This window comes from Hypomesus transpacificus, chromosome 1, assembly GCF_021917145.1.
Source record: "Hypomesus transpacificus isolate Combined female chromosome 1, fHypTra1, whole genome shotgun sequence".
Classification (NCBI taxonomy): Eukaryota; Metazoa; Chordata; class Actinopteri; order Osmeriformes; family Osmeridae; genus Hypomesus; species Hypomesus transpacificus.
In genome coordinates, this window is record NC_061060.1 from 3,540,288 (window position 1) to 3,555,944 (window position 15,657).

The window sequence follows — 15,657 nt, forward strand, 5'->3', positions numbered from 1 at the left end:
TTTACCCAAACATATTATGCATAAACATACAGAGTGACAGTGACACAACACAATATCATCTCCCATTTCACAAAACGTGTTACACGATCACTTTCCTTAGTTGACTCATTTAACCTCTTCCTCCTAAACTGTGGTACTCAGGAATCTTGTCAGAACCAGTACTGTCTAGGTATATACATGCATCTGTTTCTCACTGAAACCCAATCCGCTCACAGTATGTGTGGTTAATCCCTGCTGATTCGCTGGCTTAACTCCATCCTGGGAGACCTCTGGGAAATGTAGTCTGTTTGATGTTGTGGCAAGGTTGTCTCTGCCTCTGCTCTGCTGTGGGACCAGCATGAGTCTCCTCATGTCTCTCCATTTCCATTCAAATCCCTGTCAGGAACGACTTAACTGGAACATAAATCTCAGTTTGAGATTCAGATCTTTTGTCCATTTGGAACCCCATGAGGACGATCTCCTGAAGGACTGAAACGTCTCCAAACTCGGCAAAGCTCAGAGTCACACACTCTCCGGAATGCCCTTCCCGCTCTCCCCCGCCTCCCTGCCCCCAGCCTGTCCGAAGGTGAACACGAACCCCCCGTCCCTGGCCCTCCTCCCCCCCACCTCCCCCCTCAACGTCCCCTGCTGGCAGTCAGTGGGAGCCCCCGGCAGGAGGGTGGGAGAGGGGGAGGTGGGAGGGGGAGGGGAGGATGTGCTCCTCCCCCAGATGAACAGCGCGTCCCCCTCGGGGCAGGTGGCCAGCCCCTTGGCCAGGTACCCTGGGCTGGGGCTGGGGGAGGCGGCGGGGGAGGAGTGTATGGTGCGCTGGCTCCCGTTCAGACACCCGGAGGCGTGCTCGGTGGAGCACTTGCGGGAGTGTCCGGAGGACTGCAGGTGGGACGAGCGGTACTGGTAGGCCCTCCAGCCTGGGCGTTTCCTGCGGTGACACTGGCAGCGCAGGATGCGAATGAAGGCCAGTTTGAACTCGCGGCTGTAGCAGGGGTAGATGATGGGGTTCAGGCAGCTGTTGAAGTAGCCCAGCCAGAAGATCACCTTGAACAGGGTCTCTGGTGGTCGTAAGCTCGCATTGAAGGACCCTGGAGGCACAAGAAGACCATGAACATGTTAGCGTTGGGGATTTATTTGTAAGTATGTTTGAGTTATTTTATACATCATCTAACCTTGTCGTTTTTGTTGGTTATAATGTTCAACACGAGGACAGTGTTTTGAGTGTAATTTTAGTGCATCTTTACATCATGCAGTCCTTAGTGTTCTTATTCAACTCTGCAAGTTCTCACTGTGTCCAGCAGGTGGCAGCACAACGTAATTCTATTCCTCCTGTGAGCCTCGTAAAGCACACTGACAGCTTTGAGATGTTCAGGTTGGTTTGAGATATATAAAACAACAAATTGAAGGACATTTCCAACAAAACAAACTCAGTAGAAATACCAGATAAACAAATCTGGGAAAGACGAGCTATCCCCTTTTTCTCAGTTACAAGACAGCAGCCCAGTGGGGCTTGTGGCTGTACTGTTTGTGACAGTTCTTGTAACAACATTAACAGATGACCTGGCATTCCTGAAACCCATCAACCCACTCACAGCAAGTGTCTTAAGGGGGAAGTCAGATCTGCTAAGGGCTTTAAGTTACAGAACCTCATTAAAGGTTATGCTTCTGAAGTCCTAGGATCAAACATCCCATTAAGAGGATTTTCCCCCGGAGAGACCCCTTATCTGTAACCTAGCAGACCTCCGCTGAGTGACTTGGAGGCTGGGTTCATGGAGAGCACTATGGAGAGAGGGGACGAGAGAAAGGGAGAGAGAGAGAGAGGGAGAGAGATGGAGAGAGAGAGGGGGCGAGAGAGGGAGAGAGAGGGAGAGGGAGAGAAAGAGATGGAGTGAGATAGAGGGGGCGAGAGAGGGAGAGAGAGGATGGAAAGCGATGGAAAGCGGCAGAGGGATGGGTATCTAGATATGTCACAGGTGTCATTTTAAGTCTCTTTTGTTCCATCTGCCTCTCTCTCCCTCCATCTCTCGTTTCCCCCCCCACCCTCCTGGGGGCTGACTGGAGGCATTGTTGATGAGAGGAGAGCCAATCTGAGGAGCTGCATCTCAGGAATGAACGAAGGATTAACACAGGAAGTGTGTGTGTGTGGGAGACAGAGAATGTTGGGGGAGTCTGGGGGAGTTGGTGTGTGTCTGGGACGGGTTACATATTTGTATTTGGTGTGTATTGACTGTGTGTGGTGGGAGAGAGAGAAAGAAAGGACAGAAATAAATAACAGACAGATATAGAGAGTAATAGAGAAGAGAGGTAAAAAGAGAGAGAAGAGAGAAAGTGTGAGGGTGTGGTCTCCAAGGACCCCAATCCCATTCCTGTCGGGTGGTGAGCGCTCTGTAATCCTCCCAGTCATGTGTTAGAAGTCAGTCAAGTGGAGCTACTGCTACTGCCTGCCTCAGAACAGACAGATAACTCACCCTCTTCATCAGGTCTGGACTGTTATTATTATTTATTTTTGCATTATGCCGCGGCCGTTTGGGAAATCTCCCGACGGCCAGTCCGACCCTGCTCCTTATAGACACTGTCCATGACAGGTTGATTCAGCCACTTGTACATAAAGCTGGTATAGGTGGAGAGGAGAGACAAGAGAGAGAGAGGGGGCCCTACACTTCAATGCTGTTCTGCATTCTAAGCAGAGGCTTCACTCCTGGGTTGCGTAACCCTATTGACTGTGGGGTGGTAGTGTTTAGGGGTGAAAGTGGCATGTGAAAATACCAGGACTAGAAACCGGACACATCCATCTTCATGCAACGCCAAAACACATACACTAGGAACGTTCTCTGTCTGCAACAGTGAGGCTGGCGCGCGCGCACACACACACACACAACCCCTGAGTCTTTATTTTGCTGTCTCTCCCTTTCTCTAGGGTCTAGGTTTCTGTTTTCCCCTCTCACTCTCCCTCCATCCCTGCCTTCCTACCCTCCCTCCCTCTCCCTCGTTCTGGCCCAGGTCAGGACCTGGACGGCACCCCGCCAGGGCACCAGTGTGCTGGGAGAGTACCAGTGTGAGCTGGGAAGCTGAACGTCCTCCAGAGGGCCTGGATGTGACTGGCAGCTTACCCAGCCAGGGCCAGCCAGGGCTGGGCAAGGGCAAACACAGCTGTGTGCCCCCTGGGTCTGCCTCTAACCTCAGAGCCCTCCAGGGACAGGGTCATGGACCACTGGGCTGGGTGTGCGTGCTTGTTTTCGTATAGCCAAAATATATAAATATAAAAGCTTGTGTTTGTGCATGCGTGTACGAGTGTGTGGGTGTATCTGTGTGGGTGCACACTCATACACAGATATATGGTTAGGGTTGGTTGGTAGACGGTGTGTCGCTGATAAATATTTGTGAACTACTGGTTAAGAACCTTGGACAAGCTCTCCTGAAAGTCTGTGTGCTTTCATAGAGTCCCACCACAACACAGGCAGCATGCAGACGGAGGGCTCAGAGCAGCTGAAGGATCCAGGAATCCATCCCTCTTCGTGACCCAAACTCTGCCCCCTGAAGGCTCGCATGGCGGCACTACCAGAAGGTCATGTTTGGACCTTGCTGGTACAGGTATGTCTACTACAGGCTGCTGTTAAGGTTGGAGTTGTGGTGTCTTGCTGGTCCTGGACTTATGTATGTATAGAAGCTGTCAGCCAGTCTGAACTAGTGATTTACCTTCAACAGCGCCTCAACAAAAACAAACTTCTCTGTAGACTAACAACACACACACTTCCCTGAACAGAGACGCATACACTTTTCTGTAACATCGCAGACAGCTTCCTTTGTTTAAGTGCATTTTGGGCAGCTTTGTACAGTTGTGTCTCTATCACAATGTTTATGTTGAGTGTCAACAGCCCCAACTGTGTTGTTTGCCAAGGAAGTGGGAGGATAGCAGGATGGCAGGAGGACAAAAGAACAGGGGGAGGAGAGGGAGGAGAGGCATGGGGGGGTGCAGAGGGAGAAGGAGGAGAGGGAGGTTGACTATTGTTTCTTCTCTGATCCCTACTTCTGTGAAAAATGTGTTTCGCACCCAGAAGAAAAACACACAGCACATCATTCGGTTGCACAACACACACGCTTGCACGTGCGCGCTCGCACACAATGCAGGGACATCTTAAGGAAGCCACACATCCTGTTATTCTCACCCATTTTAAACAACTGAATCAATCGTAATTTACACTCTCTTCCGAGCGTACAGTCACATCCAGATGTGATTAAAGCACCGGGATGTTCTAAGATGGAAGAGTGTGGCGTAATACCTTCATGGAGAAACATGGGATGAAGTTTTTCCCTGTCCTTTTACACTGTTACACCCCAGCTTACCCTGTGGGTGCCCCCTACCCCCGGATCCCATCCCAGCTCTACCCTCCATCCCTCCAGCCTTCGCTCCAACACTTAGCACTCTCATTACTCTTCCCTTCCGGACACCATTTCAATTACCCTCAGAGAAGCAGGGCCAGTGGCCTCACTACACCAGCACTGCACACACATGTATACACACACACACATACACACACTTGCCCACAGAGCTAGAAACACACAGAGTAGCAGCGGTTGTGAGTGTGTGCCATGTTTGGGCACGCAGCCAGCTCAGTCTATAAATGAGGAGCTTTCACGGGACATTAGAGCTGCCACAGGGTGTTAAAGTGTTGAGGAAACACACACACTGTTACACAGCCTGATACACACACATACATGGAATCGCTGACACACACACACATGAATACATACTCACTCACACACAGCACCAGGGGCAACACTGAAAGAGGAGAAGAAACACCATTATCCCTGCAGGGTGGATCCCCTCCCTGTGAGATAACACTGGAGGGATTCAGAAGTGTGTGTGTGGCTGTGTGTGTGTGTGTGTAAATATATCTCAGCGGAGAGGGAAGGCAGCGCTGAGACAGAAGTTCTAGAAAGTACAACTGAAGCTGCCATTAATGTGTGTGACTGAGATGAACAGGTCTCTCTCTCTCTCACTCACACTCACACTCACACACAAACCCACCTTCACACTTCACACACATACAGGGTAGTGTAGGTAGGTATGGTTGTGTACTGTTGTGGTGTTCCATACAAGTTTGTTAGCCTGAAAAACATGACACAGGCCTCCAGCAAGACCCTGGGCTCATCTGCTGATTAGATTTATATAAACAGGATCCAGCCTCCACATTCTCTCATTCTCTTTTCCTCCTCCTCTTCCTCCCTCGCCTCTCCATTTCTACTCCTTCTTCTGCATCTCCTCGCTCATCTTCCTCCCCCCACCTCTGCCTTCCTCCTCCTCACTCATCCTCTTCACCTTCCTCCTACCCCTCCTCTTTCTCTCCACCCTCCCTGCTTCCTTCTCCGTCCTCCTCCTCTTCCTGATAGAACACTGTCGAACCCTGGTCCAGATCTCCAGAACTTTCCCAGAGTTCAGTTCTCTCTGGTATCTCATTAAGTGTTCCTCAGGGCTGAGGAATCTCCTGCTGTACGACCTTACATCGCGACCTTGTCCTGCTAAGGAACGAAAGCTATGTATCTAAAATAATATGCTACCATGAGTTTGTGTGTGTGTGTGCATGGATCTGTGGTGCGTGCTTGCGTAAATGGAAGATGTATGTGTGTATGAGTGCATGTGTATGCATGTGTGTGTGCGTATGTCTATAAGTGTGTGTGTGTGTGTGCATGTGTGTGTGTGTGCATGTGTATGTATGTGTGTGTGCATGTGTATGTATGTGTGTGTGTGTAGATGGACGTGTGTGTTTGGTGAGGCTCGGCGGCAGGCCAGGGGCCGATCTTCACATTCCCACACAACTTACTCAAACACACAATCACAGGCTTTTTAGGGATAGTCGATTACTGAGAAAAGCAGGGTTGAATGAGGACGCACATTAGTAGACTAGAAAAAGGGTTCCAAAGGCTTTCAGGACTTTTTCCTTGTCTTCCTTGAGGGTTTAGGTTGGTTGAGGGGCAGTTCTATGGGTGCATGTGAAGCCCTCTGTGACACTGCTTTCGTGTAAAAAAGGGCTATACAAATAAATTTGATTTGATTTCAAATACTACGGATGCACATGAGAGCCCATACAAAGAGGCCGAAGGCAATATTGCTGAGTATATATGCTGAGTCCATATTTTGAGATAAATAAACTGGATGAGGAGTAGAGCTGTGTGTGGGCAGCCCTGCCCAGGTGAGGAGCCCTTAGGGGGGAGTGGAGGGGGAGGCACATCTCCCTGGTCTGGAGAAATCTATAAATAAATATAAATAAATATTGATGTTATCTTTTACACCCCTCCCTCTTCCTCCTCCTCACCAAAGCACACCCGTCACCCTCAGCAACTAAACAGCAAACACACGTTGCACAAGACTTCCATCTGAGCTGGATTTAGTTTCACACGTGTGTGTGTTCTGAGAGACTTGATCAGAACCAGACCACAGCAGAACAGGGCTGGGAGTGTCCCCTGTTCTGTTCTCTAGGTCTAGTAAATGCATGCATTTTGTTTCTTTTACTGCAGAAATTCAGTACAAAAATAGATGACCCATCTCAGAGTAGCTTTATAGAATGTTTGATTTATGAAAACAGAAGCCATAGAACAGCTGCAGTAAATGCCTGCAACATCACATTACTGCAAGATAACAGTAATATGCAATATAGTTGCCATTTACAGTATTTCAGTTACCCTAACTCTGGCCTTTCTCTGAGCGCCACCACGCATTCTAACTCCTCTCCATCTCCCTTGCCCATTACCCACTCCTCTCTCTTGTCCTGGTACTTGTCTTCCTTTCCTCTCCCTCGTGCAGGAAATATTCTTACTTTCTTCGTGTTGCTCAATATTGTTCTTTTTCCACACAAGATCAGCCCAAAGAGGTACTCTTTACTGTATATACCATATGGTCATGCAATTGAAATAACCTCAACACCTGAGTGTTTCATCAGCTGTGATTTATTTGCATAACTTCAACCAGCTGTTTCTCAGTAGCAATGGAATCAAATACAGAGGATATATTTGTGTTTAAATTCACAATATGAACAGTTGTTTACTTTGACTTTAGCTAATAAGTTAGGTTTAGAACATGATGTTATCTGTTCTGACAAACAGAGTGAAAGCAAAAATCGATAGTTTTGGTCTTGGTTGAGCTTGTGTGTAAAATGAGTTCAAGCGTTTTAAATTTGTGTTTACTGAATGCATTTTGTGTCAAAGCAATAAGAAATTGGTTATTTGTGTACCCTACACAGATGGATGTTGTGCTAACTGTGTCAAGAGTTAAGGAAAATTGTTGAAACTTTTCCTTTTAGAACGAAGCTCATCACAATCTGGCGCCAGGTTTGTTCCTGAGCTCGTGGGATATACTCATTCCAGAACAGGGGTGATTAGAAACAGATGTAACGTATAGCCACAACACACACACACTCAGACACACACAGAAGCACCCACACACACACAAACAAACATTACGTTTATCAAGTCAAAGCCGCTGTACCAGTGAAGGCTGCCAGTAAAACCATATTAGAGTCCCCAGAACTGTGGGTGATAAATCAAGCCAGTGGATGACTAGTGACCAGAGTTCTGTCCTCCAGCTTCCACCACTGCCAGTTAGAGAGGTGATTTATACAGCTGCAGGCTTAAGGATGGTCCCCAAGCGCCACTATCACTTACATCCTCATACAGTAATCATGACAAACATCTTCTCTTTCCAACCACCAGCAGAGACACTTACTGATGCCATCAAGTGTCATAAATACAGAATGTATGCCATATTCCCAGAATGATTTTTCAGTTGGCCGAAAATATACTGATAAATGTACTACTGGTTTTACAGAGGGGTTGTTGTGACACAATAACCGCTGTGGCATATAGTTAGATAACATGTAAAAAGGACCTACCCATGGGCAAGGCGAGGAAGAAGGGAAGCCAGCAGAGTGTAAACATGCCGACCACAACTCCCAACGTTTTTGCCGCTTTCTTCTCTCGGGAGAACTTTAGAAGTTTCACCGTAAGAGAGCTACGCGTTTGGTTCCCGCGGCCCTTCGTGGCGCCACTTCCGCTGCTCCCGCCGTTGTCCTCGTGCATCTGGGAGCCCTTGTGGATCCTGAGGGTGAGCTCGCCGGAGTTCATTCTCTCGCGCATCACGCCGGCCTCCAGGTTCTTTGTAGTCCGTTTGGCAACGATGTACACCCGACAGTACATGGCCAATATAACGACTAACGGGATGTAGAAGGAGCCGAGCGAGGAGAACAGCGCGTAAAACGGTTCCTCGGTGATGAGGCACACAGTATCGTCCGGGGACGGCGGCTGCTTCCACCCAAGCAACGGTCCGATGGAGATGACGGTGGACAAGACCCAGACGCCGAACATGGCAAGCAAGGCCCGCTTCTCAGTCACTATGCCTGGGTACTGCAGCGGGTAGCTCACCCCGATGTACCGGTCTATGGAGATTACGCACAAGCTCATGATGGACGCGGTGCAGCACAGCACGTCGACAGCTGCCCAAATGTCACAGAAGATCCGTCCGAACACCCAGTAGTTAAGGATCTCCAGGGTGGCGGACACGGGCAGCACTGTGGTGCCCAGGAGCAGGTCAGCGATAGCTAGGTTGATGATGAAGTAATTCGTCGGTGTCCTAAGGTGCCGGTTGCACACCACCGAGAGAATGACGAGGATGTTGCCCACGATGGCGAATACGATGAAGGCTCCCAAGACCAATCCAAGAGGGATGGCACGGGTGAGATCCACCTCATCGACCACGGTTCGGTTTCCCGTTGAGTTGTTAGAGAAGTTAAATACTTGGGGTGGTAATGGTGTCCCCAGCAGAGTTCCGTCGATGAGTTCCGAAGAACCGTTATTCCAAAAGTTAACCGCATCGTCAGTGCTCAGATTCATCTTGACTAAACAGGTACTCCATAGCAGGCTTCAAATCACTTGCAGTTGCAACAGGCGAAAATGAGCAAAAACCATGCCAAAATAAATGTGTATTGCTGGGCTAAGTATTAGCAGGAAACATGTTGATACGCATCGGTTATTAAATATTCAGTTTCCATATTTTGTAAAACGGGTGTCTTTCTGTCTCCTAATAAAAATAGCACCGAACATGAACCGAGTTAATGCGGCTCTGGCCCCTTCAGTTCGCTAGCCCCCCAACTGTCTCACTCCCTCCCTCTGGACAGTGTGCTCTGTTGAATACTGAAGAGGGAGCAACGACCCCTTATCCTTTCACTGTACCCAAACCCCTGCGCACACAATGCGAGGCGAGCTTTTATTGTTGGTTCAGCTTGACGTTTGAGTGTGTGAGATACCAGTGACCTAAACCTGCTATATGACGTGTATGACGTAACCACCCAAGAATACCCGCAGTTACAATTATCTTTGCAGTCGGAGAAAACGCTTGTGTGTTTATACTGTTTGGGTGCGTTACGCACGCAACAATCTGATCCCTGCCACTGAAGACTGAAGGTGGTGCGTTGATCCTGGGACGTTTCAAGAGGTTGTGCGTCTTTTGAGATCTTTTTTTTTAAAAATCTTGTTTAAAATGGGTATAGGCTCTGCTGGTGATGTTTTCAGTTTGGCCTTGATTTTCCCTCAGCATGCCTGCGCCTCGTCCATGGATTGCATATCGGGACTATAGTTACCCCTTCTCAGCGTGAGAAATGTTTGAAATGCGTGAGAAACACAAGGTGTTTTGTGAGAGCGTGAGCCATGGCTGAAATGCGTGAGACTTTTTAGAGGCCAGGGTATAAGGAAGTGGGCATTTAATATATGTGGTAATTCCAAATGTTTGCTCTTTGTTTTAATCGACAGTATTTTGTTATTTTCTCTCAATAAGAGAAAAGAACCAGGTGCACTAATAGTCTCGAATTGCACATTTGAACCCAGTTTGAACCTGTAGGTCTACTGTAGGTTGCATGTGAAAGGGATTTAGAACAGACTGAGTGGATACACATGCTAATAAGTATCCTACTATTTTCAATGTGTTTTGGTAAACCCTAAATGCCTGAGGCAGGTATTCCAGTGGGTTAGAGAGCCCCGAATCTCACTGCAGGCTAGAAAAATGTGTTTTATACACACACACACATCACATACCGCTAAGCATATGCACCCCCAAAAAATGCCTGAGGCGCATTCAAGTTCCCCCTAAGAGGAATTATTTATTTTTGACTCAAGGTTCTCTAAACTAATCTTGTTTCAGTGTGTCTGTTATAAGATCTTGTAGGATCACTGTTCTGTCTATAAATGTTTCAGGTTTGCCATGTGATCTGTCATGGTCCAACTGGGTGCTTAGACTCCTCATTCCAGAGATACCCTCTCAATCTCTCCATCCAGCATGAAGGACCACTACAATCTGGGTAATATGAAATGTTTTCATAAATAAATCTAGCTAGGTTCCATCTCCTCATATCCTAAGTAGGATTTTAGTGCATGGTTTTATAGTATTATTTTCTAGGCTTCCCATTAGATGGAAAACCTTCAGAACTGAAACAACATTGTTTCGTTTTTTCTCTCTGTTTGTCAAGTGCCTGGTGCCAGTTCCTGCTAGAAGACTAGGAGGACTGTCTCTTACCTTTCGCCAGGAGGAGAAGGTTTGTGATTGGTCCAGATAGCCACCACAGCCATGGAGTCTTCAGCATCAGATGGTGAACTAGCCACCAGGCAAGGAGAACACCATTGTCATCTTATTATAATCTTTTTAAACTTTTCTTTTGGGTAATTTGTATTGTAGTGTGGGGTCTACTTCAAGGCCATGCAAGAGATGATCAGATGAAGAATGTCAGTTTGTTTAACATTTATGTTTCATATTCAAAGTCATTACAGATCAGTGAAGGATAATTGTTTACAGACTTTGAGAGTACAGGAGTGGAGCAGCTCGATGTTAAGTGTAACCCAGGTTATGTAGGGGTTGTCCAGGGTGAAGACAGAGAACACACTACTGATGAAAAGTTGTTCCTGTCCCGTGAAGTGCATGAAGGACATCCAGTAAATAGTTGTTTTGGCCCGGAACAGATCCCTTTGAAGGGAACAATTCCAGCCAAGCAGTTCTCAACACTATCAGTCCAGCACAGCTTCTCTCTCCAGCCCGGTACAGCAGATCCAAGCCCTCGGATGCACGGCTGAGAAAAAGCCCCTAAATGAAGCGAAGTGTGGAGGAGCTGGTGAGCAGAGGCTGCTCAGTCCTGACAGAGCTCAGAGCCGCTTGAGGTCATGGAATGCAGATTTTAACGAGGAACTTGGATTCCCTCTGAATACATGGTGAGCTTTAAGGCTTGAGATCTGCGAGTCCAGGGGAGCAGGATGTTCTTCCTGTCGACAACCCCAGAGGTCAAGGGTGAGGGGGTGAGAGGGTGAGGAGGTGAGGAGGTGAGGGGGTGAGGAGGTGAGGGGGTGATGAGGTCATATACCCCTCTTTGAATTTTCCTCCCATAGCTGTTCCTCATTCCCACTTTCACATCCCGTCGTCGCAGTGATTACACAGTATAATTGAGTCATATGCCAGCTGTTGTATTCTCCACACAGGCCAACCTGTCCCTATAGTAACCGCTAGCTACAGGTGGCGCCGACCTACGACCCACCCTGAGACAGAACGTCGAGCACAATGAACGAAGCATGAAATTAGCTGTCAGAGAAACCAATCTGTTAACACCACAAGAGCTGAGTGCCTCTTCTCTCTGTGTGTCTCTGTGTGCTGGCGTGAATTAAACAAAGGGCCCAGGAACCGGGTGCAAAGCGAGAGCACCATGACAGGCTTCTGCAACAGAACCTTTCTCCATTAATTAGCTGCTGGCCGGGAGAGGTTGAAGGGAGCAGAGTATAGCTCTCAGGCTCCCTTCATGCATATGATAAGCAGCCATTAGTCAAGCCGGGCGGTGTTTTCAAGCAGGAGGAGGATGAGGAGGATGAAGAGGGATCCGCTCTCTCCGAAACCTGCTTTGCATGGCGATCCACAGCTGGCTCTCTTCAGCACAGACCCACGTCGGATTTATCTTCCCAGGTTTCACAGTTTACACAGCTTGATTGCTCGATCTTTTGCTCTGTGTGAGGCGAATCAAATTCACTCCAGGTATCTGAGGAGGTATTTGAATGCATGCCCCCCCCCCCCCACTTGTGGTGCTTGTATTTACTCACCCTTATGGGCCTGGTCCTCAGGAGATCGATCCTGTGTTGGTGTTTACTGTTCTCTGACGGACAGATGTCTTTTCCGTGGACCACACACAGCCTGGCCGAGGCCCACGCCGACCTGGGCCGAGAGAGAACCAGAATCGGTCGGTCTGATGCAGAACTGGGCGGCAGATGTTGTGCTGATCTGTAAACGTGCCCATATATGGTCCATGGCTGGTAGGAAGAGTTGGTAGATGGTGGATCAGATTAGATGAACATAACACAAGGAGAATACTACCATCTCTTTCTCTCTTCACTCCAAATGTTCTCTCTCGTTTTGTCTCTCTCTGTCTCCACACAAATTTCCCTCTTGTATTTGATAAAACGACCAAATGTGTCCATTGTTCTGGGTGCGTGTGTACGTGTGTTTTAGCCTGAACACACACACGCACACATCCAGAGAGTTCCGATCAGTCTGACATGTGTCCTGACAACATGCTGCCAAGCATGATTAGGACGCATCACATGGTTACACAGATCTGAGGAGAGGAAATCCATTTCTGCCTGTCCTGAAAGAACGTGAGTCTGACACTGTGGACAGAGTTAGCACACACCAAGCCTTGGGTACACCTTGGGAGGTGGGGGGGGGGGGCTGTATCCACGGTGATGCTTATCAGGATGAGTGTCGGCGACTCTCAACCACCCCATATTCCAACGTGAATAACTGAAGTCCTTTTTTATACGACACAATACTCTGAAAAATCAAAACCATTTATAGATGATGTTGCTCGGCACGATTCTGTCCCGCGTTTGTTGTTGTTATTCTTACTTCCTTGTCCAGAAATCCCTTTATTCTGGGTTTAGAGGCTGGTCTGGGTCTGGAGGCTTATGACTAAACACTAGATCAATGAGATCCATATGTGCGCAATAGAGTACAGAAAAAATGTGTGTGTGTGAGAGAGAGAGAATGAGTGAGTTTGAGTGTGTGGAGTAGTAGGAACCAGTGTGTGTGTGTGTGTGTGTGTTTGTGAATGACAGAGCGAGTGATGATTTGTAAATGTGTGTGTGTGTGCTAGCCTCCCGTTCATCACTCAAACTCTCTCAGCAGTCATGATTCTCCACGGACCTCTGTTAATGGCACGCACCCACAATCAGCCTCCAGCAGTCCTCACCCAGGCTGGGAACAGCCCAAGCCCAGCCAGAGGAGCGCGTAGGGGGCCCAGTGCACAGCTTGCTCACCGTATCTTATTCAGCGCATGAATCCATCAACAAGCTTCTCCTGTTTCGAAACCGTTTTCAGATGTCTTTTAGGAGACTCTTTCTAGGACGAACAACTTCAGCGTGATACAGTGTCTACCTTATATAAGAGGTTAATAGTCTCCGTCTGCCTTTCCCTGCCTCTCTCTCTCTCACCCTCTCTCTCTCTCTCTCTCTCTCTCACCCTCTCTCTCCAGTGCTTGTGATGCAGACAGGCTGCTGTTGATTGTCCCCATGTTCCTCTCTTGCTGAAGGTGACAGCAGATATGGAATGGGAGGGGGGGGGGGGTGAATGACACTCTAACCTCCTGAGGGGGAACAATCCAGTGTAAGCTGACTCAGTTGTTCAGAACTTTGATTAGAAGTCATTTCCCTGGGTGCAGAGGCAGCAGTGTGGTGTGAACCACTTGGACAATCCGCATCATTAACCCTAACCCTCCCTCCCTCCCTCCCTCCCTCCCTCCCTCCCTCCCTCCCTCCCTCCCTCCCTCCCTCCCTCCCTCCCTCCCTCCCTCCCTCCCTCCCTCCCTCCCTCCCTCCCTCCCTCCCTCCCTCCCTCCCTCCCTCCCTCCCTCCTCCTTATCTAAATTCTCAACCATCAATTTAGTAATTTAACACCCCTGCAGTATAAGGGCTCTGTAGCCAAATCGTTTTTATTATCTGCAATTTTCCCCTATTGTGTTGCACAGAGGCACATATTCCTCATACCTCTGCAGATTGTGAATGCATCCAGAACGTTCCTGACCAGGCGGCAGAGCACCCTGACGGGCTGCATTCACTTCCTGTTAGCTGCCACAGCCTGATAGAACCTTGTGAATGCACCTCATCCCTCCTGGTAACCGAGAGCGCTGACGTATCAGTCTGGATGCAGCCGGGTGCAGATCGCATAGTGTCAGCCAGGTGTGATGGGATGCATTGAAGAAGATGGCGAGAGACTGTTGTTCAGGGCTATGAAAAACATGCGGAAGAAATGAAAAGGAAAAGGAGAGGATAGGAAAGGAGAGGATAGGAAGTAGAGGAGGATATAAGAGTGGAGGAATAAAACGTTCAGAAGTGAAGCATGCCCAGGGGCCTTATGAACCTGTTGGGTCTGGTTTGTTCCTGCGTCGTCTGGGCAACACGGAGCAGCCCTTCATCACTGATTTGTTGTGCCGCGACCCAGACCAGATGATTCCTCTTCTGTAGGTGAAGATCTGCTGTGAGCACACAGCTTTCTCACGTTAGAGCGCTCTCTCTCTCTCTCTCTCTCTCCACAGTAGAATGTTCTCACGGTTCCTATGTGCTTTTTGATCCGTGTAAGAACAGGTGTATCTCTTCCCCATCCTCCCTCTCTCTACCTCCCTTCCTCCTTCCCTCTCTCCACATCCCTTCTTCCTTCCTTCCTTCCTTCCTTCCTTCCTTCCTTCCTTCCTTCCTTCCTTCCTTCCTTCCTTCCTTCCTTCCTTCCTTCCTTCCTTCCTTCCTTCCTTCCTTCCTTCCTTCCTTCCTTCCTTCCTTCCTTCCTTCCTTCCTTCCTTCCTTCCTTCCTTCCTTCCTTCCCTCCCTCCCTCCCTCCCTCCCTCCCTCCCTCCCTCCCTCCCTCCCTCCCTGTCAGTGTGGATGAGTTATCTGAGGATCTCACTTGGATGACAGTTCCAGCCCACACCATTAAAAACCCCTTGCTCTCTTCTCCTGACTGCCCGCGTCACATCAATATAAAACCTGCTGGATGGGAGCAGCTGGTCAGAAGGTGATTTCTGCCCTCGCTGTGGAAAATGCAAGCCTGGCACTTTCCAAAGCACCATTTATATTATACAGGGGTGGGTGAAGGGAGGAGGAAGAAGGAGGAGGCAGGAGAAGGGTGGAGGGAAGAGGGAGTAGGGAGGAGGAGGAAGAAGAAGGAAGAGGAGAGTGGAGGGAGGAGGAAAATGAGGAGGAGGGAGTAGGTAGGAGGAAGAAGAGGAGGAGGGAGGAGAGAGGAGGGAGGAGGGAGGAGGGAGGATGGAGGTTGAGGAAGAGGAGGAGGAGGGAGGAAGAGGAGGATGGATGAGGGAGGAGGAGGAGGTGGCACAGATGATCGTACAGTTGATACAGGTCGTTTTATCCCCTGGTGACCTTGACAACATCCATAGAGCCTAAATCAGAGTGACAGAGGACCCAGCCTTAGTCTGGCAGGGTATGTGTGAGAGTGTGTGTGTGTGTGCGTGTGTTTGAGTGTGTGTGATGAACTATAACAGCTGGAGTTGAGCATGTCCATCAGAGAATGCATGTGATAGAGAAGGTAATGAGCTGGCAGACACCCAACACACACACACACTCTCACACACACAAGCACCTGGA

At 48.8% G+C, this 15,657-nt stretch overlaps 1 protein-coding gene across 1 annotated transcript; it reads right to left on the bottom strand.

Moving 5' to 3' along the window:
- Positions 1–10: 10 nt before the first annotated feature.
- Positions 11–9,211, bottom strand: LOC124466378 (alpha-1A adrenergic receptor-like). The gene is made up of 2 exons (XM_047018240.1): positions 7,878–9,211; positions 11–1,079 (listed from the first exon to the last, which is right to left on the bottom strand). The coding sequence occupies exons 1-2, from the start codon at positions 8,872–8,874 to the stop codon at positions 502–504; spliced, it is 1,575 nt and encodes a 524-aa protein (XP_046874196.1). The 5' UTR covers positions 8,875–9,211; the 3' UTR covers positions 11–501.
- Positions 9,212–15,657: the final 6,446 nt, after the last annotated feature.